Source organism: Microtus ochrogaster, chromosome 18 (genome assembly GCF_000317375.1).
Source record: "Microtus ochrogaster isolate Prairie Vole_2 chromosome 18, MicOch1.0, whole genome shotgun sequence".
NCBI lineage: Eukaryota > Metazoa > Chordata > Mammalia > Rodentia > Cricetidae > Microtus > Microtus ochrogaster.
The window spans coordinates 43,542,872-43,569,014 of record NC_022020.1 but is presented as its reverse complement, the minus strand read 5'-3'; the positions used below and the strand labels follow the sequence as shown (position 1 = coordinate 43,569,014).

Sequence of the window (26,143 nt, the reverse complement as noted above, 5' to 3'; positions counted from 1 at the left end):
TATACTGGGCTGGGATAGAGGGGTCCCTGAAGGCAGTTTTCATCTGCACCACTGGCCACACTGGGTGTGTGGGATGGAACGCCTGCCAAATTCTGCTTCCTGGGGCTATGGAGAAGCCGGTCTCTTATCATCAAGACACCACAGGGTTCTCCTTCCAAGTGCCCCATTCCTGGCTGGGCTCAGGTGAGCACCCTAACTCTGATTCCATTCTGCTGTTCCCATCTCCCTGTTATATTATGTCTTGTTCATCCCATTCATTTTCCTAAGGGACTCAAGGGCTGATGCGATATCCTAACCCCTTTTCTGCCAGTTTAGCATTTGTGGTGGTTTGAAAGAAAACAGCCCCTATAGGGAGTGGCATTATTAGGAGGTGTGGCTTTGTTGGAGTAGGTGTGGCTTGTTGGGGGAAGTGTGTTGCTGAGGGTGGGCTTTGAGGTTTCAGATGCTCAAGCCAAGCCTGGGTCTGTCTGTTGTCTCTGTCTCTGTCTCTGTCTCTCTCTCTCTCTCTCTGCTATCTGTGAGTCAAGATGTAGGACTATTAGCTCCTTATTCAGCACCATGTCTGCCTGTACACTACCCTACTTCCCCACCATGAAGATAATGGACTAAACCTCTGAACTGTTAGCACCTGATTAAATGTTTTCCTTTGTAAGAGTTACCATGATCATGGTGTCTCTTCACAGAAACCCTAAGACAGTATTCAGTTTTCTTGTTCTAGTAAAAAGACATCGTTGAGTGTTCTCTTTCTTTTCTTTGGTCACTGGAATGAGGCTTCTATTAAGAAATGGTCCCTGGATGCCGTTATCATCAATAATTAGGATATAAGATGTACAAGATTTCATTAAACAAACTGGAGAGTACCACTGTCTGGGCTACTAGGGTAACTTTTTGAATGCCAGAAAGAACGATCTAGTGATGACACGCAGGTAGTTACCAGACAGTTGCCCCTGGCGGACATGCAGCTCACCCCGTATGCCAAGGAGAGCATGCCAAGAGATTTCCAAATCTTTTCAAAATTTGTACCAAAAAAAAAAAAAATGCTTCATGGACTGGTGAGGGCTTCCTCCTCTCTGCCCCACCCCTGCCACCTCCGCATTCCTTTCAGTAGGTGTTAGAAGGTGGCCGGGAATGTACAAGTGGAAAGACTTCCCAGGTGACAGTGATCTTGGCCAGAGCTGGGAACCAGGCCACAGAGCGCACGTGTTTTCAGACAGCAGGAATTAAATGGTGATTAGCTGTGATGCTCAGTGAATGGGTGTTTCTGGCTGACTGATCCCAGAGCAGAGAGGAAGAAGCGCCAACCTGTTTCTGCCGTTTTTAGGAAATTCTTTATAAAGGCCGTTACTCCACTACTACACTGGAAAACCACACACACACATATACATCTCTATCTGTGCAAAACTAATTATAGTTCTTCTGGAATTTCTCAACCACTTCTGAGAAGCCAGTTTCAGTTCATAACTGTGTGGGATGTGTTGGTACACACACCGTTTGTGGTATGTGAGTTCACATGAATGTGTGCAGTGTGTGTATGCACGTGTACAAAGCCCAAGACACTGCCTAGATATTCTCAAGGCTGTGACAGAGTATACAAGTCCCAGAGATTCTAAAGACTTATAATATGTGCTTCCAGCGACAATGGCACTTCATTTCCCCCCATTTTTTAACGAGGTCTGTTTCTTTCGGATAAGACAATCTATTGGCTGGAAATGTCAATAAATTAAGGTTTTAAATATCTGCATATGGTAAATGTGCATATCCTTTCTTTGCAAAAATGGTGCGTTAACCTTAGAAAGAGAGGTTGCAATAGTGAATGCACTTTGGATTTTGGCTAACTTTCACGGTATTTTTGTTTGTTTGTTTGTTTGTTTCTGTTTATTGAGACAGTGTTTCTCTGTGTAACATCTCTGGCTATCCTGGAACTCACTCTGTAGACCAGGCTGGCCTCGAACTCACAGAGATCTGCCTGCCTCTGCCTCCCGAGTACAGGATTATAAGCATGAACCACTACTGCTTAGCCACAGTATGACATTTTACACCTAGGTAAAACATACTAACATTTGTAGACCTATTTTTCTCAATTTTTTTAAAAAATATTTGAGATCGTAATTATGTCATTTCACCTCTTCCCTTTTCTTCATCAAACCCCTCATTATGTCCATCCCTGCTTGCTCCGCCTCAGATTCACAGTCTCCTTTTATTTAATTGCTATTATGTGTGTGTGTGTGTGTGTGTGTATATATATATATATATATATATATATATAAAATTTGAGTGAAGTCATGCCACTTGAGCTGACAATGTGCTCCCCTCCTCCCCCGGTCAAGGACCCTGGACTATAGCCCTGTTTTAAAAATCTCAGCATTTCTTAGGAAGATACAGACCTGAGTCAACATCGTGAAGTTTTGAGTGGTGTTGACTCCAGGTTCAGAAACCCAACTTTCTTTAAAGATGGGATGGCAGCTGCTGGGTCTAAGTGTGCTCCTCCCCTCACTGCCACCTCTGCCTGTGTCCTCATTGGCTGAACACTTTGTAGCTATTTTTTTTTTTTTACTGTGCCCAGGGGAAGAGCCTAAGCCCCATGTTGCAGTTCACTGAGGAATCACCTCTGTTATATCAGACTGTACCCTCTCCAGCAAGTAATCCTTAACATGTCACCTAGAGCATATCAGCAACAGAGAAGAAAAGAGACCGATTCTCATGGTTCCCTGGGCTTATAGTAAAGATTTGGCTAAAAGCTGGTTCCTTAATGAGAAGCAAGGCCTTCTTCCTGTTGTGAAGTCTTAACAAGGAACTTATTCAAAACAAACTTATCAGTGAAAAAAATATGAGCCTGTTCATGGCCGGCAACGAAATGATGTCCTGTATAAATATTGCCCAGAATCTATTCTTTCTGTTTAGAAAAAGTAATCCAGCTCTCCGTTCCAAACATGATCTGTTTTTAAATTTGCTGGAACTGTCTTTTTTCCCACATTTGTTTGTGTCAAATGTGTTCTACGAGTGTGGAGGAACAATCTCTCAGCAGGTTCAGAGACTGACAACTATTCACACACCCAGGCCCATGGAAGACAGAGAAATGAGGCATTGGGGAACCACTGGGTTGGCTTGAGAGCAGCAGAGACATATGTACAGGCTGCAAAGCAAAGAGACAGAGGGCAGCCAGAGGGGGGAGGGGAGAGGGAGGGAGGAAGAGGGGGGAGGGAGAGGGAGAGACAGAGACAGAGAGAGAGAGACATCAGGCAGGAAGCAGGCTGGTCACAGATGGGAAGGGGATTACAGGATCACATTGTGGGGCAAAGCCAGCGCATTCCCGCAGGAGCCTGGTAGGTCTAAGGCCAGATGGGATAATTTGTCTTACCCCATGACCCAGACTGTGGAATGCCAGGAACACATTTTCTGACTGGCTTTAAGCCAAGTCATCTCCTGCTTTTCTCATGTGACCGAGGGTGTCCCTTTCACAGGCTGGTTCTAAATCATCAGAGCAGGTTGACACCCAAGCTGTGACTGGTATGTCCAGGGACACCTCCCACTCTACATGGATTTATAAGACAGAGCAGGTTTGGTATAGCAGAGCCCAGATTAGGTAGTGTGGCCTCTGTTAGGCTTGATCTGTTTTACCAGATTGAAAGTTCCCCTTTGCCTCACTGAGGTCACTGAGAATTTAATATCCATTTGCAAAACTCTGGAATCCTGGTGAAATCACAGATGAAATTTAATGCCTGACATGATCAAGCTTCAACATCCGTGATGCAGAGGTGACAGGGACATACAAAGATGGACTTTCGTACTATAAAATCAAGCTCACACGTCAAGAGGGAACTACAGGGAGGAGGCCTTGAATCCATGGGTCACTCCTACTGACAGCAAATGAAGTCATTGTACCAGCTTGGCCTGACAAGGTGAGAGTCCATCCCTGTTTTCTTTTACCCACAATCAAAGAAGCTCTCAGCAAATTCTGGGGTGAGGGCAACAGATCCCTCTGAGGGATTGCTGGTGATAGGCCATGTTTGTGAATCTGGACTTAATGTAGCTAAGTTGCCAGTGCTCCCCAAATTAATCTAGCAGCTAAACCCCACTAAATTTCCATCTTGCTTATTTGCAGAGACTGGTATATAGATGCTAAAAGCCACATGGAAATTCAAGGGATCCAGCATGACCAAGAAAACCATAAAAGGAAGCAAGGATGGAATTCTCCCCCTTCTCCTGGTTTAAAACCTCCTACACAGCCACCGTAATCAAGGAAGAATTGTACCAGTATGAGGACAAGCATATGGCCCAATGGAATTGACTAGAACATTCAGACATAAGCTTTACATCTATGGGAAATTGACTTTGGCTCAGAAGTTAAGACAGTCAGTAGGAGAAAGAATAGTCTTCAAGGCCGGGCGGTGGTGGCGCACGCCTTTAATCCCAGCACTCAGGAGGCAGAGGCAGGCGGATCTCTGTGAGTTCGAGGCCAGCCTGGTCTACACGAGCTAGTTCCAGGACAGGAACCAAAAGCTACAGAGAAACCCTGTCTCGAAAAATCAAAAAAAAAAAAAAAAAAGAATAGTCTTCAAAACTGTGCTGAGATCATTGATTATAGAATGAAGTTTGACCCCCTGATCATAGCATAAAAGATTAACTCAATGCGAATCAAAAACCTAACTATAAAGGTTTTAAAAACTTTAGAAGTCAACATAGAAATAAACCTCTGCAATCCTGCATTAGGCAATGATTTCTTAAAACTGATACCAAAAGCACAAGGGAGCAACATTTGAAAATTGGGACAAGGTAGGCTTTATCAAAATAAAAACTTCTGCTGAAAAGAAGGTTATGGAAATGGCGGGAGCAAAAAATAGAAAATGGAGGAGAGAAAAAAAAAGAAAATGGAGGAGAAGGGCTTGCAAACCATATCTGGTAAAGAACATTTATATAATGTGGTCTTAGAACTCAATGATATAAAGAAAAAGAACCTGTTTAAGAATTAATGAAGGCTATGAATATATATTCCTCCCAAGAAGATGTACAGGTGGCCAATAAATGCACAGGTGATGGATCCCCAGCATCATCAGTCACCAGAGGAACACAAAGCAAAACCTCCAAGAGGTACCACTTCATAGCCACTGAGACGGATGTCACCAGAAAGACGGATGTGTGCCGGGGATACAGACGCGCTCAGATGCTGCTGGTGGGAACGTAAAGTGTTCCTGCCAGAAGAGTGATGTTCTTGCTCATGATTTACAGACTCTGAAGGCAGTACTAAATGCCCAAGCAAACCTGTACATCATGAGTAAAGATATCATTCTTCTTCTGGGATCACTACTCACCGGATAAACTTCCCAGCTGAATTCATAAAGCCACATAAATAAAGAGGAGTTTCTACCCCATGGTTAGAAATTTTGTGCTCAATCATAACATGAATTTATCATGACTCAAACTTTTAAGGAAGGAAAAGTTCTTAAACTTTTGTTTCTGGGAAAGACTTTAATATTTGTATATGAACCATATTAGGAATAGCTCATAGTTTAATCTCTATGATGATTCTAATTATAGTCTTGAGACTTCTTTAAAAATTTTTTCTCTCTCAACACTCAAAATATTCCAAAGAAATCTTGCTGGCCTACATTCTATCAATGGGATCTTACATTTAAGCTCAATGAAACTGACTACCCTTGGTGACTGATAAATCACACCTAACACATAACATTTCATGGACAAAAATGTGTTCACTTGCATTTTTTTAATTTTTTTCCTGAAAGAAAATGACCTGTGTGAAAGGAAGAAGCAACACCACTAGATACTAAAGCATTGGCTATTTCTTTCAAACACTGGCCTTAAGGTCATACCTGACCATCCAGGGAGGCAGCGGCAGTGGCCTGTGGTGGGATGGCAGCCATCTGCATGGCTGCAGTCACAGCGCTCAGCACAGTTTAGCCCGTATGTGCCATCCTGCAAGGAAGAGAACATCAAAGCCAGCGATGACAATCTAAATATTCCCGTGACACAAACCACAAGGGCCCTGACACGTTTCTTAGGAGCAGACATCACATCCCCTCTCCCCGTGATGCAAAACACAAGCTTGCGGGGTAGCTTTTGAAAATCCCCTCAACGCTAACTTAGGTTTGATCCAATAATTAGAAGATGAGCACGGTGAAACCAATTGTGTCAGCTTGTATGCATGTATACATACAATAAATATAAGCATGCAATTGACTAAAAGAACCCTTTACCACACTCCTGAAAATACGTTCATTTGTCTTTAATGAGTCTTACAACATAGTTCAGCGTTGTGCTCCCTATAATTCTCTTTCCTTAGAGGAAAGAGGGGTCTTTGTCCACATAATAAAGATACACGTGCACACGTACAAACATACACACACACACACACACTTACACACGCTAGATAGACACAGATTAAATGGATGATAAGTACATAGGTATGGATATATAGATGCTATATATGTGATATACATATAATTGAGTTAAGTTCATTTCCATAATCTGTTGTCAGTGGAATAGATGACATAATGAAGAAGACTGAAAATCGATTGTTACTTTCTCTAATAACTATCTTTCTTTCCAGGAAAAAGTCTAAACTGTGCAGAACGTTATGATTCATGACTGTAAATAAGCATTCCATTGGCAGCCTCCTCATCTGCCCCATATGTATATGCTACTGTTGAGTGGTCCAATGCAGAGGAGACGCTTGGTGGGTGGGCATGACCAATTAATTATTCACGAAAAAGAATGAAAAAGTTTTTATTGGTAGGGAAAACTTATTTTCGACTCCAGACCCTAGGAATTGGTATAGGGTACCACAACCCTCTCTGTGTTACCCAAACACTGAGGAAAACAGCCCAGTGACTGAGGGTGGGGACATGGAAACAGGCAGCGGGTGTTAGATGACATAATCATTTGTCTAGTAACCAGCTAACCCACTACTTAGGCTCCACTAGGGTTTGACAGGATTGCACAGCATTTAGCTCTGTTGTAATAGATGTGACCGAACCGTCAGATTTCCCTAATACATCTACTGCAGAACAATAGTCAGCGTGCACAGGGGTTTCCACTTTGTCTATAATGAAGAAGTAAAGACCACCTAACAGCCCAGTGGAGCTTTGTTAATCTGTCCATTGGTCTGAAGAGACACAGCAAAGATAGCTTAGCTCCTAGGGGCTTGGGGAACACAGAATAATGCAGGGCAGGAATCCTTTATTGGCTGGGAAATGGGTTGTACTTAACAAAAAGGATGCCCAGAGGAGGAAAGAGAGACCTGTGGAAGCCCTGTCTCTGGAATGGCCCAATTTAGGGGATCCCATTGTTATCTGATAATGTCCTGGGGAGAGAACCTACTACTCTTGATAGAAGGCTTGATGGCTCCAAAAGAAATCATGGCATAAGCAGGGAAAGAAAGCAGTCAAGGGCTTTGGAAAGCAAGCACCAGGTCACTATAGAACCCCCTTCCCATTTCACCCCCAGCTAGTCTGCAGCACCTACAGAGGAGAGTTTCCAATGATGCATGTCTCCAAATTAGGTCAAGGGAAGGGAGTAAGTACTGCGGAGACTTCTGGGCCTCCAGAAATATTTACATCAACCGAGGCTGTTTCCAAACCTCCTTTCATCACTTCAATGCGCATTTCTGTGACACCAGCCACCGCCCCCTTTTCAGCCCCCTGTCACTTCCCAGCCCAAAGCCTGCAGATTTCCATTATAATGGGAACAGAATACGTGGAGAGTTGACAGGCATACACTGGGTGTTTGACCAATGCTGCTGCCTGGCTGCACCCCAGAGATGAGTGGATAAGGAATGGAAAATGCTGGAGTGGGGGGGGGGCTGGGAAAGCAGCATGGGGGTGAAAGGAAAGAAGGAAGCATTCTTTAAAGCCTGCCTAACTGATTTCTACTCCATGCCTTTCCAAGCCTCTGCCCACTTCCACTCATGTAACAGTTATTGAAGACTGGGTCACACTCATTCACCTCCAGTCAGGAAAAACAAACAAACAACAAAGTGGGCAAAGAAATCAACCCTCCTGCATAGTCGTCCGGGCGTGGCCACCCAGAGCCCACATACCTGGCAGGGAAGTTCACATTTCTTCCCTCGCCATCCAGGCGCACAGGTGCAGGTCCCATCCAGGGTGTTGCAGGCACCCCCGTTGAGGCATTGACATGTTAAGTTACAGCCAAAGCCCCAAGTGCCGCTGGGGCAGCTGATGGAACAGTCTACCCCGTGCCAGCCTGCGTGACAAGAACGACAGAGCGTGTGAGGAGACAAAGGAGGACCGGGAGCTTTGCTGAGCTCTTCCAAGCCACGTCTCCCTTTAGAGACATCTTGGAGATGCCTAACAGTGCTGCCCAGCCCCGGTCGCAGCAGTGGCAGACAGTTTTGGCTCTGCCACAAAAGGCCTCCACCAGAAATGAAAAGGAACCCCCAAGGAAGCAAGCAGCCAACTGTGCCCTGTGATCGGTCAGGGATGCTAACACTGAGACGCACCCCTGGGCTACTGGGACGGGATGGTGGAGTGAGGTCACCTTTAATGGGCTGTGGTGGTTGGGTAGAATGATAAGCTTTGTTTATTTCTATGGGAGGAAGTAGAAGGTTTGTTCTTGGAAGAATAGCCCCATCTTTGAAGCAGTAACCATTATCCATAATAAAAATGGGTTACCAAAATCCTGGCTGCATCCATGGAGGACACAGTCCGGGCCACACATACAATCTGTGCTGGCTGCATTTCCTGTCATGCCTCCAAGTCAGGCCATTTGGGGGCACAGACATGCCTGCTTGTTTACCTCCCCAAAGTCATGGATTCAGACCCTGAAAGCTGGCAGCAGCTTCAGAGATGACCAAATATGAGTTTCTTTCCTGGCCTCAGGAAGGATGAGGGAGGATGAGGTCACACTGAGTTTAGTGGATTTGGAGCTAGAGCCATCAATCGTGTGTCCTTCCAGTGACTCTAGGAGGCAACAGAACCAGGATCTACAAAAGATTCAGACACCTATACTCTTACCTGTCTTACAGATACAAGAGCCATCCACAGGAGAACAGACAGCATCGTTTTTACAGCGACAGCGAGAGGAACAGTTTATCCCATAGCTTCCCAGAGGACACGGGGTAGAGCAGTTAATTCCCTAGATGAGCACAAACAGCAAAATGCGGCTACTTTTTCCAACCGAAACCATGCCAGCACAAACGAAAATACACTGCGGCGTTGCTAATTGGGCTTTCTCTCTCGTTTTAACACTCAATGCTTTTTCTTATACAAATTGTACATATTCAAGTGCAACACTGGCTAGTCCATGATTATGATAAAATATTAAGTAGGACACGCCAAAAGCCTGCTGACTTCTTCAGATTTATCTTTGTAACAGAACAAACCTTTCTCCCTTGGTTATACAAGTAGACATATAAAAATAAATGATAACTGTAAAGTTATTATCAACAAAAATATAACACAAGCTGCACATCATTTCTAAATGCTCCGTGGGCCTCCTCATATAATATGCAATATTGTAAATGGTTGAATTAAAACGATACTCAGCCAGTGGTATGGTTCAGTTTACCCAGCAGTAGGCATTAAACACAGAACTGAGCTACCAAAGGTGACTGGGGGCAGCACTTTTCAAAAACTCAAAAGACTTTTAAGAGAAAGTTAATTCAGGGGTCAGCCAAAGGATTGTGATTCTAATCAGAAATCTCTGGGAAGGTTCTCTCTGCTCTACGACTTTAGGGTCCACTCTTTCTATGTGATGTACCCTGGAACGACCATCAACATTCTCCAGAGTTCAACACTATCTTTACAATGGGATGAAAGAAAGCACAGCCACCACGTCCCCTTTTCAATAGCTAAGAAAGTTCTGGAGACCACAGGCACAATTCTGCTCCCTTGTGCAGGTACATTTGTAAACTCTACACTTTCAAAGGGACTTAAGGACTTTGTGCATATATAGCGTGTGAATGTATCATGAATCAGAACTGATGCAGGCTGTGTCTTTAAATTTTGAGGAGTTAAAACAGAATCTGGTATAAATAATAACTAGGCTGGGCGATGGTGGTACACGCCTTTAATTCCAGCACTCGGGAGGCAGAGGCTGGCAAATCTCAGTGAGTTCGAGGTCAGCTTGGTCTACAGAGCTAGGTCCAGGACAGCCTGGGCTATTGCACAATGGAAAAAAGAAAGAAAATAATAGCTAACAATAACCACATGGAAAAAATATCTCTCTGTTGTCTATAGCTCACAATAAGACAATTACATAAGGAGTACTTATAATGGGCCATACTTCCTGATGAGTTCTAACAGCAAACATTAATGACATCTTGGTGGTTTTATTAGTATTCTCAATCATCAATGGGATGTTAAAGTTACTAATCTCAAACAGTTCTTCTCTCATGGATGCTTTGAATGGTTCAGTCACATTCACTCTGTTTCATGGCAGCTCCCATAAATGGTGCTGCTGATGTGTTTGTTCCACACTGCGCATCCCTGTCCTGCCTCCAGAGGCCAAGGTACTCACTTTGAATCCAGGGGCGCAGGCGCACCTTCCCGTCACGCTGTCACAGTCAGCCCCATTCTGGCAGCTGCAGATCTGTTGGCAAGTTTCCCCATAGAATCCAGGAGAGCATGTCTCATTACAGTAGAGGCCAGACCAGCCCGGCTTGCAGCCACACTCTCCAGACATGGGATGACAGCTGAGAGACACAGATGAAAGGAACAAGTCATTCTGGGTAAACATGACACTTCAGCCATGTGCAAATGTTGCTTTCTCAATAATCACTAAATGTGCAGGTAATTCCATGAACATGATTTAAACTTAATTCTTATGGTGCTACATTTGGTGGTGCATTTAATTGATGCTTGAGTGTTACTACAGAGCTAGTGAATTGAATCAGCATTGTGCCCTAGCCAAGTAGCTACAATAACCATATCCTTTTGTCTAAAAGTCTTTTTAATTGTCTTGAACTGGAAGCACTAACTCAATAAGAAGGCAGCACCATGAGACACAAGTCCACTGTGTAATAGCCAAGGAATTCCAAAAGCAGCGACCTTGCCAACAAGCCTCTCCCCCCAACCCATCTACCTGGTGGTACAGCAGCAGCTGCCACCTGGAACAGTAGCCACATTGACAGGCCAGGCAGCCAGCTGTTGCCCCACAGCAAATGGACACATCAGCTGTGCTAAGATGTTCATGCAAGTGAGCGGGCACAATAAGGCCCTCTGTGCCATGCTGGCTTAAAACGTGTGCTCCTCGGCACAGGAAAACCTTGACGATCAAACTCGGCTGACCATAGAAAAACTGTGTGGAGATTGCCTCCTGTCCCCACGAAGCCCAAACCCTCTCCTTAAATAGGGCAAATGACAAGATCTCATTTCCATCTAGAAATTTGCTAAATGCTCTTTTTAAGGAGTCCTCCATCGCCGCTGGCTCTTCCACTCTCCTTCTCCTGTTCTGCACAGCTCCTTGAGCCTGGAGGGTAGGAATTGGATGAAACATTGCCCTCGGGACTGAGTGCACCCAAGTCTCTCACTCCGCACACCGTCCAGTTGGGGCTCTCTGTGTTACTTCCCATCTACTGTAAGAAGAAAGGTCGCTGATGAGGGCAGAGAATCGCTCTTGGTCTCTCCTTCAGCCTCATCTCCCATCTCTAACTGTTACTAGCACTTAACACTTAACCATGCCAACTCAAAACTATATATGAGTAGCCATATCCCCCTATATTGTTCTATATCTTACCATCTGAACTAAACAGCCTTCCTACCTGTACTACACATGCCTCGTCACCTAAAGCATCAATCACACCACAGCTCCTCCTTAAAGCCTGTCAAAGGTTTCCCGCTAAACAACACTTGGGATAAAACCCATACTGTCTAATATGCTGACGTGATTGTACTATTTATTACCTAAGCCAGGACTTCTTAAGAGTAGAGAGGGAAATGTTAAAACTTACCCCAGGACAATAGGCTTAACTAGTGTGTCCTCATGAAGTCAGAGATAGAGTCACCCTAAGACAATCATGAAGCCTCGGCATTGGCCATTGCCATTTCTGCACGTGCTCCAACCCAACGGCGAAAGGCCTGCCATATGGTTCTCTCTTCATCTCTATGCTCAGCCACACGGCATGTCTTTCAGCTTGCAAAAGCATCCAGACTTCTGTCCTTCAAGAACTTCCATGGGGCTGCTCCAACGTCCTAAGAGACACCTTCCTTTTTCCACCTGTCTCTCTGTCCATCTTGTCCTCAGTCTCCGCTGAAACAGCCCTCTCTTCCTAGACGTCTTCTCCACCCAGTAAGACTGAAGTAGGTCTCCCAAGTTCCCTTCCCTTTCCTTGGCTCACCTGTCGGTCTGCAGCCTTCACTTATTTGCCCCCACACCTTCTTTTCCCATCACACCACGAGATCTAGGAGGACAGGAGTTAAATCACATGTGCTGCCCATCCCCTGCACATAGTAGGCTCACAGCAAAGACTGCAGGGTGAATTGATGAAAACGACATCGCCACCTTCAGATCTGGATCTCATATCATCCCTGCTTCTCCCTCGCATCTCTGAGGCATGGCACAAGTACCTGTGTCCAAAGGCAGGGCTTCCCCTAAACTTTGTTTCAAATGTGTTAGTCTTAGAGGGAATGGCCTCCAATACCTGTGAGGTTCACTTAGGTGAAGGCAGACACTAACAATGGCATTTACAAGGCACTGACCTGGTGCCAGCCTCCTGCTAAACTACCTACATGCATTCTTTATCTCAGTGCCCATGGCCACCTAAAGTGGCAGGCATGGTCCCATTTCATAAATGAGGAAACTGAGTCCTGGAACGGGTAAAGCTTATTCAGAGGTTCACATATGTAGTAGTGGCAGAATCAGACTTCAACACAGCCTTGTCAGTGTGTTTTGAAATAGAGAGAAAAGGAAGTTTGTTGAAAGCCCTCGGGAGAGACTCAATGCGAAAAGGAATTGCTAAAATTTAGGATTTAATGCTGTGATACAAAGTCAGCAAGACTGTGAAAACCAGGCAAATTTATTTGAGTAAAACCTTAAATTTGAGAAAAGCAAAAGGAAATAAAATATTTTACTTTATCTTAATCTGCTATAAAGGAAAGGACACGCTTTGGAAGAAAATGGCTTACAATTAAAAATCAGAAACGTTATTTATGATATAGGCATGAATGCTGAAGAAAATATATGAATGTGAACTTGGGGGGCCAACAGAGAAAAAGATATTGAAGGGACTCCAGTGAATGGCAGTCCAATGCACTGGTTCTCACAATGATTGACACCAGGATTAGCATTCTGCAACTTGTAATTAGGGGTAGGACACCTCAGCTGTTTGAGGGAACTCAATGGGCTCTCACTCACGCAGTTAACGGATAATGAGACCAACATATGGAAGATTGGAGGTGGAAGGGTGTTACTTCGTGCCTGTTTTCTGTCAAAAGAACAAATTGCTTTACACATGAAAAATATAATTTTGCACATATGGAAATAATTGTCATTTTATATATGCACATAATTAAAGCTACTTTTAAAAAGGATTTCTTCAATTTAATAGCTAACTTGTAACAGGAGTCCAATGGTACATAATACTGGCTGAGGCTCGTGACATGGGCCTGTGACCTCAGCTATTCAGGAGGCTGGGACAGGAGGATTGTCAGTTGAAGGATTATTTGGACCATGCCGTAAATTCAAGGTCAGCCTAGGCATTTTGTGAGGCTCTGTCTCAAGATAAAAAACTATAAAAAGAGCTGGGGCTGTATCAGTAATAAAGTACTTCCTAGCATGTGTGAGGTCCTGGGTTCAAGCCCCAAAAGACATATTTATTAAACCATCATGAGTTATTGAGCTTTCTTTTATTTATTTTTTCCTTCTATGAGATCTGCACTCAAATGCAATGACAATCGGGTGGTCTCCTGGCTGGTTTTGACTGTGCACTTGATGCCACCTAGAGTCACCAGGGAAGAGGGAATCTCAATTAAGAGTTCACTCAATCGGATTGGCTAGGCTTGTGAGGGCTTTTCTTGATCGATGACTGATATGGAATGGAGCAGCCCACTGTGGGTGGCACCATCCCTAGGCAAGTGGGTATGGACTATATAACAGGGTTAGGTAAGCATGAAGAGATGGAGCCCGTAAGCATCCTTTCCTCAACATTTCTGCTCAAGGTTCATGCTTGGATTTCTACCCTGACATTCCTCGGGGACAGACTGTTATTTGGAAGTGGAAGCTGAAACAAACTTCTTCCTCCCCAAGTTGCTTTTAGCTGTGCTCTTTATCACAGCATCAGGAAAACAAATTAGAACAGGTGGGGTTTGCCAACTCAGGCAATAGTGTTTGCTAACGGCTACTGACTGTCCTTATTAACAAGGACTAGTAGACATATGCCATGTGCAGTCTAAGTAAACTCATTCTATCTTCTTGCTCTAAATCATTTCCACTATAAAAGTTTTCCACCTGAAAGTCTAGGTCAGCAAAAATGTCTTTGAGTTCAATAATATTTATATATTAATATTACCAGTAAGTATATTTAAATAAATCTCAACTAAATGATGGATTACAAAATAAAATGGCTACACTTGGGGAATGCCTCTCCTAAAGAAGTGGAGGCCAATGAGTTTACAAGGACAGTCAGGTCTACATAGCAAGTTTCAAGTCAACCAGGGATATACAATGAGATCTTGTCTCAAAACAATAAAATAAAATAAAATAGTTTATTGAACCTGGGCTCTCTTGTGAGTGTTGCTTTATCTTAAAGATGAATATTGGCAACATGACATAACCAAATGCTTAAACATATTTAGATGTTAGAGCCTGCCCTGGCTATTGTTGCCTTTAGAAGTCAGCTGGCTAAAATGAACCCAGGCTATCCTTCTGGAGACTCCATGTGCCTATTCACTCTTGTCATCTAGCCAAATGCCAGACACGGAGTGAGGATTTCCAGAACCAGTCAGCTTCCAATGGATCTGCCAGGTGTCCCTACAGAGAACAGCAGACAAGACCCCCCAGGATGAACCTAACCTACACAGTAGAAAGTCATGGGCTACTACGGCTGCTCAATTTGGCATCATATGTTTGGTTGTTGTGATGTGACTAATGCTAGCCTATCCCCACCCCTCCTCAAGTGTGCCGCTCTCATAGGTCAGTGTGGACATGCGCAGAACCTAGACATCATGTACACTAGAAATTTACATTGCATTGTATGTATGATTAATTACACAGAAAGCTTTGGATAAGTTTATTGCATGAATTATATATAACGACAAATTTGTACTTGCTTTATTAGATGAGAGGAAAGCGAATTAGGCTTTCAATTAAAGCAATGATTCTAAGCCCTTTTTCTCTTGAAAGGGCCCTGCATTTTACACGGATGCTCAAGAGATAAGAATTAACAGATGGCTCCTGCTGTGTAGCCAACATGATAGATTCATGTAATCCACATTTAACTAGCTTTAATAGAAATTTGGAAAAGCTAATCTTTTAAAATAGTTCTCATGACTAAGGGCATTTGAATTGTTTCTAAATCTTCTGAATTTTTGATACATGTCGTTTAGGTATTGTTTTGATCTATTTAATTATCAAACAACTGCATCTACTTCTTTATTGGAGTATATACATTTAGTCTGATGGAGCCTATGTCAAAAGCTCCACAGTCCTATGATGCGGGGGACGGACCTTCTGCCTGCATCTAGATGCCCAGTTCCACCAAAACAAAGTCTCCATGCTTCTCTAGTTCTCTCAGAAGGGAGGTCTACTTTCATGCAGGTTTTCTGCTTTATTTGGTTTCAGTTGTATCCATATATAACAAAGCAGTCTGCTGGTGATGGTGCCAAGTGAGGCTTGCCCTACTGTAGAGGAAGCCACACTCATGATTTGCGTTTAATAGAGCCAACTTCTTACATATCAGAAAGTTGAAAATAAATCTTTGCATACTTACTATCTAAATGTTTCATCTACAATATAACAATATGTTCCAATTTAAGAAACCCAAAGTTGACCATACAAAAATATGTGATTCACTTGGATTCTTACACACATACACACACACACACACACACACACACACACACTATAATACAAAATGCATTTTTCTTGTGTTCATAACAATGGCTTAAAGAATCAACCAATCACACACCTTTGTTTTCCTTTAGCTCTCATGTGTTTGGGATTTGATGTGGCTGAGTACAAATGGAGTCCCATCTGCCCTGAATGCAAACAGAAGTCTTTCTCCTAGCATCTGAACTGTTGGGTACTGCGCTACATTCTTGTCCAGTTTACCTTTTCCAGAAGTCTACAAACAGGCGGGGAATTCTAAGTTACATGTGTCTGGTCTGTGGAGAAGGAGAGAGGGAAAGAATAGGTGGGAAGATACTTTTCAGGGACAAACAAGACACAGCAGGGCGGACAGGAGTGTGGTTTCCTGTTCCTAGATTTTTGGAGAGATTTTTGAGCTGAAAGACCCCTGTGAGCTATTTTTTTTTTTTTTTTTTTTTGGTCAGAGCAATCAGTTGTAAAGTTATGCCACATGTGACAGCCACATGTGAAGCCCACTTCCTCTCTGCAGCCTTTCCTTCCTTCCCCAGCTGTGCTCTCAAGTAAAAGACCCTGCAGTAAGCGTGGTGTTTCCACATCCAGCCCTTGGTTTAACCCCTGTCCCTCCACGGTCTCTTTGCTTCTCTGGGAATGTCACACAATCCTTCACTTAAGGAAACGTTCTGTTCATCTCAGCAGAATCATTTTACCAGTCCCCATGCATAGATAAAATAACCCAATACCCACCACCAACCAATAACCTTAGCCCTTCCAACAGGGGCTTTCAGTCACTAGGTGAAAAACAAAATGTCCTTCAACTTGATGATTTCTGTCGATGAGAGGCCATTCTTGCCAAGCTCTGGACACTCAAGTTAGAGCTTTAATAGACAATGCTTTCCCAGGGGCAGCTGGCACTCACTCACCTGTGAGTGTTGTCCAGGTGGCAGGGGCACCGCTTGTCACATTTGATGCCGTACAGCCCTTCGGGACACAGGCGTGCCTCACAGAGCTCCCCCGTGAAGCCTGCTTCACACAGACATGCTCCACTCACGTGATAGCACTTCCCTCCGTTAACACACCTGCAGGGCTCCGCACAGCCAGCTCCATAGGTCCCGACAGGACATTCGTCCTGACACCTACTCAGACAAGAGGCCAATAGTTGGTTCAAAGGGGCCTGACCATGCACAAGTTGAAATGCTTTTTGAGCCCCTAGTATGTCATGTTTGTTCCATGATAGGCAGAAAAGTCAAGAGATAGATCACTCTGGATAAGAGCATTAGCAGCCATAAATGTGTAAAAGGGGGAACTAAATACAAACAAAAGACTCAAGGAATTCTGAGCTTCCGACATCAAATGTCCTGCATCCCAGTTTGTAGGTTATAAGAAGGCTTTGGGTTTTCTAACAATTTATTTTATTTTATTTTATCTTTCTTTCTTTCTTTTTTTTTTTTTTGATATTGTCCTCTGTTGGGAAAGATGGCAAGGGAGAAAAACCAACCAAAAATTTCACCTTAGTGTCTTTTGAACAAAAGAGAAATGGCGTGGAGGGGAGAGATGCTTTGGTAAGTTGGACGAGGTAAGAAGCTGATGCTGGAGGACTAAAGACTAATCACTGCTCTGTGGAAAGCATGGGTAGTTACTGGGGATAGCCAAATCTCTTTCTGGTGATGTGAGGTGACGAGGAGCACTCAGCAAAGAAGACAGAGATAACATCACACACCTGGAGGAGTGCTTACCTCGGTAGGGAGCACTATCTCAACAGCCACCTCTAATGTGGCTTCCCAGTCATGCCAGACTCCAATAAAAAGAAACAGCAGGTCAGTATCGCATTCTCCAGATGTGAACAACACAAGCAGCAAGGCATACAAAAGAGCAACGGCAGAAAAACAGTTCCAAGAGAAACAGACTTTCCACCGGGCTTGGCATAATGATAGGGTGTGGTGAACGCCAACACTGGGATTCTAAGTATAGAGGGCGAGCCTTGGGAGCCTGCTGATATTTTGCTGGCTGACTCTAGCTCTAGCGTGCATTAAGTATGATGGAGGAAAGGGAAAGGCCCTCCTAGGAGTAGGTTTGACCATCTCCAAGTGCGCTTGTCAGCTGCCATCTCTAACTGCTTAACCACTAAAGAAATTCTGGAGCAGTCAAGTGAATACTTCAAAAAAAATTCATATGTAGACTTTAGAGTTACATTTGAACGCATATGGCTATTTCTAGACCAGAGTATTTGTTTTATAAAGGTCCTCAATATTTTTAACCTTCAAGGTGCTTTAGTAAACCAAGTCATCTGATTTTTTTCCCTTTAAAGCGTACACTTTAAGGAAAGACTTCATAAGGTACAGAGATTGGACCTAATCTAAGCTTTTGCTAATAGCAGGCAAGAAAGCTTCTCAATATGTCTGAAGGGATGTCCTTGCAATTCAATGTCAATGGAAGAAACATTAAAAATACCACTTTCTCGCCCTCTTTTGTGAATTTATAAACAAAACAATTGCTAAATTTTGGGCTGGTGGGATGACACAGGGTATAAAGATACTCAGTGGCCTGAGTTGGATCCCAGAAGCCATGTGACTGAAAGATGAGCTGTTTTCCACATGCTGCTCTCTGACCCCACACAGGTTCCACACCCCACCCCATACCCAACACACACAGTAAATACATAAATATTAGTTAGGAAAAGGCTGGACCTTGAGTTAATTTTAATGTGGTTTATTTCAATAAGCTGTAAAGGTTGTTGGAAGTCGGATGTCTCAGAAAGTTATGTGGACAGCATCACAGAGAACCAGAGTGTGGGGCCTCATTGTGTCTTGGCAGTGTTTTCTTTCTCTCGCAAAGCAAAAGGTACAATAGTTGCCCTTGGCCTGTATTTACCTTTCTAGCCTTTAATTAGACATCCAGCAGTTTCTAGTGTACATTCAGAACACATACACTTGGATTTGCTGTCCAGGCCGTCACTGTGGGAGCTGCTTCTTCTCTTAGTGCTGCCCCTTCCTGTCAGTAAGAAGTATGCATTTCTACCTGCCAAACCCAAACAGTGGGGCGGGCAGCTTTCTAGTAGAGACTTTGCCCATGGTTTTTTTTTTTTTTCCATTGCTCTTTAAATGTGTGCAAATGTATAAGGTAGAGTGTGATAATTCAATGCACGTATACAGAACATTATCTACCTTAAATAAACATCACGGAGTGGTAATGCCCTTCCAGTTGGTCTCTAGCTTAAGACCATTTCCCTTTCATGCCCTTCGAATTGCTTTCGTGATCCCACAAGAAACAAGAAAGGCTATATCAGGAATCAGCGATACATTTTCTCAAGAAAGAGAACAGAGAGTTGGGTGGCTCATGCCTTTAATCCCTGCACTTGGGAGGCAGAGGCACGTGAATCTCAGTAAGTTCAAGGCCGGCCTGTTCTACAAAGTGAGTTACAGGATAGCCAGGACTGTTACACAGAGAAATCCTGTCTTGAAAAACAAAAAACAAACAAAAAAAGAAGAAGAAATTTCTAGTAATGTTCTAGAATTATGGAAAAAACAATCATTAAGTAGATAGAAACTGATAAAACACTAATTAAAGGGGCACATCCTTACGGATGTCATTCTGATCACTACTTTGCATTGGACTGTAAATTTAAGGACGAGGAAGTAAGTGGGGTTGGCAGCTCCTTGTCCTGTGGAGCACGTCAGTTCCCAGAGTGACCAGAAGAGCTGAGCCAAGTTGTGCTTCGGTGTGAAGGACTCTCATTCTCCATCAGACCTGGACACCAGGGGTCAGCAGCCCGCCTCAGTAGCATCTGAAGCTGCTGGCCTGGGGGAAAGCCAAAGGCACTTTGGAGGTGCCAATTTTTCCACAGTCACAGAGAGGAGAGAAGCCCCCTTCGTTGAAGACCAGTGTTGTGCTCCTCCAATGCTGAGCTGCAGCCCCCGACTTTGTGCCGTTGCCCTGGTCTTTCTTCACTCTCAGAGTCGTACAGAACACAGGTCTGGCAGGGCTGTCTTGGGGTTCACAATAACAGACTCCATTACTGAGTCATGAACACTCACTAATCATGCTTTGCAGGCATGTTTGTGTCCTATCATCAAATGCCACGGAGAAAGTCTGCGACACACCATTAACACCTTGTAAGGCATCTTCAAGCAGAACTCTGTGAAGATACCAACTTCCCTGTACTGCATCTTCTGACCGCAGCACCCTTTGGATCTTTCCACAAACCTCAAAGCCTCTTCTTTGTCACCCTTTGTGCGGTCCTGGTAGGCTGCAGGGTGAACCATTTGTCTCCCTGTGGTAGAGTGGCTGGCGTCCCCACATCCTGGCTATATTTGCTGGCAGCTGCCTGTGGTGGCAACCACTGTGGAGCGGCCCTGCTAAATCACAGTGTTCTGGGCGCACTGACATCTCAAGACAAGGGAAGGGACACTTATGATCCCCACCCTCGGGTCTCCTCCCCACCTCCCGCCACAAACGGCCCCATAGTCAGCCACTCACTGTGTCCTCTCATAGAGAAAAATGTGCTTCCTGTCATCCCCTGGATTGTGTATGGTAATGACTTAAAACAGAGACTAGGAGAGCAGTGAGAAAAGTAACCGTGCGTCATCACTGATGACTTCACAGAAGCATGGGTAGAAGATCAAACGCCCCACCCCGCTTTAGTTTTTCCCCTTGCCTTTGAGTTTCAAAAGTTTACTTGAAAATGAGGTATTATTCTCTTCCCCTGTGTTCCTAGTCAGCTGAGCAGAAGCTCGCTGGTCTGGTAGGTGTGATGTTTTTCTGTTGCTTTTAAAGTTAAATCTCTAAGTGAAATTTTGCACTGAAGTGTCTCTAGAGCTTAAAACATTATAGAAATAATCACTTAGGATTCTGCTTGGTTTTGTGCCTCTCCTCTTTCTCTGATCCCGTTAATCAATCATATAATGACTTCATCTATCCAAAGCACAGCTGAGAACTAGGCCGTGGGTAACAAAACCACAAGGGTAGCCCAGTTCTATATTGCAGACCATATCATTGAGATATTGGTAGTTCCTACATTAAAACACTAAGTACACAACAAAACGGCTTTTAATCAAATTAAGTGGACACTTCTAACAAAAGACCTTAAGAAAATGAAGGACCGAGGAGGTGATACTGTGTGAGGTAGCAACCAGAAATTGCAGACAAAAAAATTATTTGAAGGTAATTTCAATAAAGCAGAATAAGCCTGGACTTGTCACATTGACCTCCTGCTAGTCAAAATCAACTCAGAGCTCCCAATCTGTCCAGTAAGGAAACAATCATTAGAAACAAGCTAATCATTTAAAGATGACTCATCTTTAGTGATGGATACTATAGTAGCAAAACTCAACAATCCCAAGGTTTGCTTGAATAAATTAATATCAAAACTGGCAAGACAAAGAGTAAGGAAGCAGAAATGTGAAAGTGAGTTTTCCTTTCTCAAGAAAATACCCAGTTAGAGACTGAAAGGGAAGTTATTTTAATTTATAAACTATTTAGGAAATGCATTTAATAAGAAAATCCAGACAGTTCCTGGAGAGGTGGAGAAGCATATAGTATCTAATCAAAAGTCATCAAATTAGAGCAAAATTTTGGAAATAAAAAGCATTCTTAAGGCCATTCTGAGAAAGAGACTGTATTTCGTCTATGTTCCAAAGGCATGTCCTGTTTGAAAACCAATCTGTCCAGGGCCTCGTCCCTTTTCTCATTATTCTGCCATGCCCCAAACCCATCTAAAAATAATGAAAATGTAAAGTCCTAAGTACTCAACGTTTCAGAACAACACATTCATCACAGGCTCTGTTGTCCTTTTATTGACTTCCTTCCTGTTTTTCTCTAATTTCCTACAATTCAGTTTTTGTTATTTTGTGACTCAGTTTCTATGCATGCAACAAGGATAGAGTTCTTTGAACACCTTTAGACTTTATGGGATGCTTCTGGAATATTATATAGTAGTTACATATGCATCTTACTGAGCATGCTCCTTAGACTCTCCAAACTGTCCTCTAACTCATTACTAAGAATCACAGAAACTCAAGTGTGTCCTTACCGTTCCCCAGTGTATCCTGGGCTGCAGTGACATTGGCCTGTGGCAGCGTCACACGTTCCTCCATTGTGGCACTGGCATTCTTGGGAACAATTCTTTCCAAAGCGACCCTCAGGGCAGGGCTGACCACACACTGTGCCCTGAATTCAAAGAGACTTGGAAAATTAGATGGGCCACCAGCCAGAACCGTGGAAGGCAGAGGAAGAAAACAGGGACAACAGAAAGGGAGGGAGGGATTTGTGGAACAGGGCTGTGAGAAAATTAGATTAAGGGCATTTTAGAACACAAAAGGTTTATCATCTTTAAAATATGTGGAATTTCAGACTGAATTATTGACCTGATAAGCCCAAATCTCAGGATGCAGTCAGAGACAGCAGGATAGTGGTCCTAAGAAATTTTCATAATAAAAACTGAAGCCTAATGTGGAGTTACATAAAATTATTATGTAAATACTCCTAGGCGTTCTTCCCTGTGGCTTACACGCACCTTACATCAGCAATACTCACTGAGAATCCGCTACGTAAGTAGCAACATCTGATTCCCACAGAAAACCCAAAGGCTACCTACTATTTCTGGCTTCTTTTCGTAAGATGTAGCAGAGGAGAGAGTGGAAACTGAGGTTGGTATGTAAAATAAATTAGATAAATAAATAAATAAATAAATAACTAACCAAATGATGTAATAGAGCATTAGGTTGAAACTGTTAGTATTTGAGTTAGCAATAGCATGCCCTAAGAAAGACTTCTACAGGAATTAACCTTGGTTCCAGAAGGAAAGACACATTTTCAAGAAGGTTCAATGAAGGTTCAAGAAGGCAGACTCATTCGCTGAAGAGAACCCAACAAGTCACTAGGACATTTCTTCTCACCCTAGGAGCTGTCCTTAGCAAGCACAAGCATGTATATTCTAATCCTGGGAGGATGAAAGTTAAGACGTGGATCCAAGATCTCAGTATATCAGTGAACACCCCACTGTTTCCTGCTTCACTTAGCTATGAACCTTGGGCTTACCGTTTCTGATTTATTGGAGTTATAATCACTAGAATATTTATTGGAGTCATAATTAGTGCAAACAGCATTCCCCACATAACGGGATTTCCCTAATGTTTTTCATTGTTCTCTCTCTCTCTCTCTCTCTCTCTCTCTCTCTCTCTCTCTCTCTCTCTCTCTCTCTCTCTCGATAGACTGTGAGTACTCTGAAATTGGAGCTTAGCTAAGAACACCAGATGGTTTATTCTGGATAGCGTAAGAAATACATTTTCCCTAACTACTGGCTACCCACAAAGGCAGTTGGTGAGCTAATTAAGTCTCCTCTGGTGGTTTCAAACTATCCACCAACAGGAAAGAATCTTCCACAGGCTCTTGGAGCCATAAAAGCCTTTGAGAGATGATTCAGATTGGTGCTTAACCGAGAATCATCCACACGCCAGGCATTGCGCTAAGCACTGAGATTCAATGATAAGCGGCATTTGCCTGCCTTGCTCATGGGTGATGAGAAGAGCAGATACAAAAATAGCTCTAATCACTCCGTGTTAGGACATCCTATTGCACTTAGCGGAATATAATAACATTACTGAAAGAATGATGGACTGAGGGGCAGCTAACAGCTAACCAAAGTTCTCACTTTCTCAGGGTCTAATTCTAATGACCTATCATGGTCCCTCATAATTTTCAGGAATGCTCTTAAGATATTGTCTATGAATAAAGTCTAGTGTAAGCAAGCAGTGGAAACATGGTTGGCTGAGATGCGTGCGTGCGTGCGTGCGTGCGTGCGTGCGTGCGTGTGTGTGTGTGTGTGACAGAAATGCCAGTTCACCTTTGGAAACATCTAAAATAACAATACAAATAAGATGTTGCAATGGAGAAATTTAAGTTGGGTATTCAGTTACCCACAGAGGAAAATGTGTCTGGAAGCTTCTATTAAGAAACATCTGTTGTGGCCTAGAGGAAGTGGTTGAGGGCAGGTTCCAGGGAACCCACAGAGTGGATCCATCTGTCTGCCTCCTGAACTCATAGTCCCAGGCTGTGGCTTCCACCTTCCCATATCGTGACCTCCAGGTGACGAGGGAATGTTTCAGCCTCAAGATGAGGTGACCTCAAAGTGAAACGCCTGCAGTTCTTAACTCAGAGATCTTGGGGCTCCCTGGACCCTGTCACTTCAACAAGACTCTTTCCTCACCACAAAGCAAGGGCCGTTGTTGGCAGAAGGCTGATATAGGGGTTGAGAGAACAAAAGGAGTCAAAGATAATCTGACATTTCTACTTTGGCTTCTAATAGATGTTGGCTTGCACTCAGATCCAAGGGGCTGAGAGGCAGATGGTAGGTTAGTTTCCTAACATTTGCTTTGCTGGGCATGCTGGAACTACCCCCGTGATCCTTCCATCCTCAGGCCCTCAACAAAAGACTGCACCCCCAATTCCATTCCTTATCTAGCTCCCACACTTTGCTTTTAGAATCAGACTTTGACCAATTTCTGGCCTTCACCATGGGCCTGATCAATTCATTGTATGTTTTCCCCAGGGCCCTGGATTAAAAGTTCTCCCTTATGTCAGTCATAAGGCCCATACCTATGTTCCTTGCTGACACTAAAGAGTAATTCTACCCCCACAAGGTAGGTGACATTGTGACCACAGATTACCAAGGTTGGAGTAACTAACAGGTAATTGTGTCACATTAGGACTCAGGGAAGGTAAGATAAAAATCTTGGGAAAGTGGCAGGTGACTGCTAACATGTCTGAGTGACGTTCCCAGAGAGTGTTTATGTGAGAGGGAGGGGGATAAGACTAAAACCCGAGGAACGCTGCAGTGGACGAGAAGGATCAGGAAGAGTCCTTTAGAAAGACAAGTGGGAGAGATGGCCATTGAAGAAGTGGAGGACCAAAAAGGGCAAGGCACAGAGGTGGGCAGTCCAGTGAGTCAAAGTTTTGGAGAAACAAATCAGAATAAGAAGAAAAGGGTCTTAGTGGCTCTGACAATAAAGACGTCACCACTGACAATAAAGAAAATGTTCAAGAAGAGGTCCTGGGCAGACAAGGCAGTGTGGGGTCCTGGGCAGACAAGGTAGTGTAATCTGCTCTTGAAAGATACTGTTTTCTTTAAGCAGACAGATTTAAACCAACTCAGAGAAACAAGAACTAACACTCTTTCCTGGCTTCACCTGTGTATTTAGTAATGCTTTAACACTGCATCCTATATAGCAATAAGCCTATAGAATTATTACATAAAGCAGAAGCGTTCTGGTCAAAGTATGGGAAGCTTTGTAAGCCTGGCTTATTCTCACAATCGCATCAAGTTCTACAATTCTCGGTCGGCTTGATTTCCTTCAGTGTTTCTTCAGACTTTTCTAACAGCCTAGTACCTTCATGTGACATTTACCCTGCTAAGATGGATGTTGACACAGACAGTAGCAATCATGGAGGCATTTATTGGATAATTTCAGCATTTACCAGTTGCTATGGTTATGTGTGAGATCAGATTTCTGTTTCTTTTTCTCCTGGGGGAAATGCAGAGCCCATGTCCTTCTTACTTCCACGGGAGTTCTTAATACACTCATGGACAAGGGTAGGTGAAGTTACCTCTGGCTTCTCTGATCTGAAGGATTTGTTTTCAAGTGGCTACTTATTTCAGTGTAGGAATTATAGCCACTGTTGCTACTGTCTTTTGTGCTAAAGTCTCCAGAGGACATTCGCTTGTCCGTTCTGGAATGTGTGATTATTGGGGGTGGAAGGGACACTTACCATCCAGCCAGAAGGGCAAGAGCACTCTCCAGTTACGTGATGGCACACACCTCCATTTTGGCAGGGACATCTCTGCTCACACTGTAGCCCATGTTTGCCAGGGGGACAAAGATCTTCACAACTGAGGGGTTTAAGTGAAACACAAGACCCTGCTATTTATCTAAGCACATGATCCTCAGATTCACAGACACATCATCCAGAACCCTAAAATATACAGCCTGTCCTCATTTGATAATTATTAACATAATCTGCATTCAGAACACTAATCACATTAGCTGGAAGCATCTAGATGCACCATTAGATCCTTCTTTGGGTCCTTCTTTGGGTTTGAGCTCTCTCTCTCTCTCTCTCTCTCTCTCTCTCTCTCTCTCTCTCTCTCTCTCCCCCC

The 26,143-nt window shown here is 43.5% G+C and overlaps 1 protein-coding gene across 1 annotated transcript in view; it reads right to left on the bottom strand.

Annotated features, from left to right (window-relative positions):
• Positions 1 to 26,143, bottom strand: part of Megf10 (multiple EGF like domains 10) — a 149,523-nt gene that overhangs the window by 28,139 nt on the left and 95,241 nt on the right. Inside the window, exons 7-13 of the mRNA XM_013349584.2 lie at positions 25,756 to 25,876; positions 22,022 to 22,158; positions 16,917 to 17,129; positions 10,492 to 10,666; positions 8,988 to 9,108; positions 8,054 to 8,217; positions 5,829 to 5,931 (exon numbers count right to left, since the gene is read on the bottom strand). Coding sequence (XP_013205038.2) covers positions 5,829 to 5,931; positions 8,054 to 8,217; positions 8,988 to 9,108; positions 10,492 to 10,666; positions 16,917 to 17,129; positions 22,022 to 22,158; positions 25,756 to 25,876 — 1,034 coding nt within the window. The remainder of the gene's footprint in view (positions 1 to 5,828; positions 5,932 to 8,053; positions 8,218 to 8,987; positions 9,109 to 10,491; positions 10,667 to 16,916; positions 17,130 to 22,021; positions 22,159 to 25,755; positions 25,877 to 26,143) is intronic.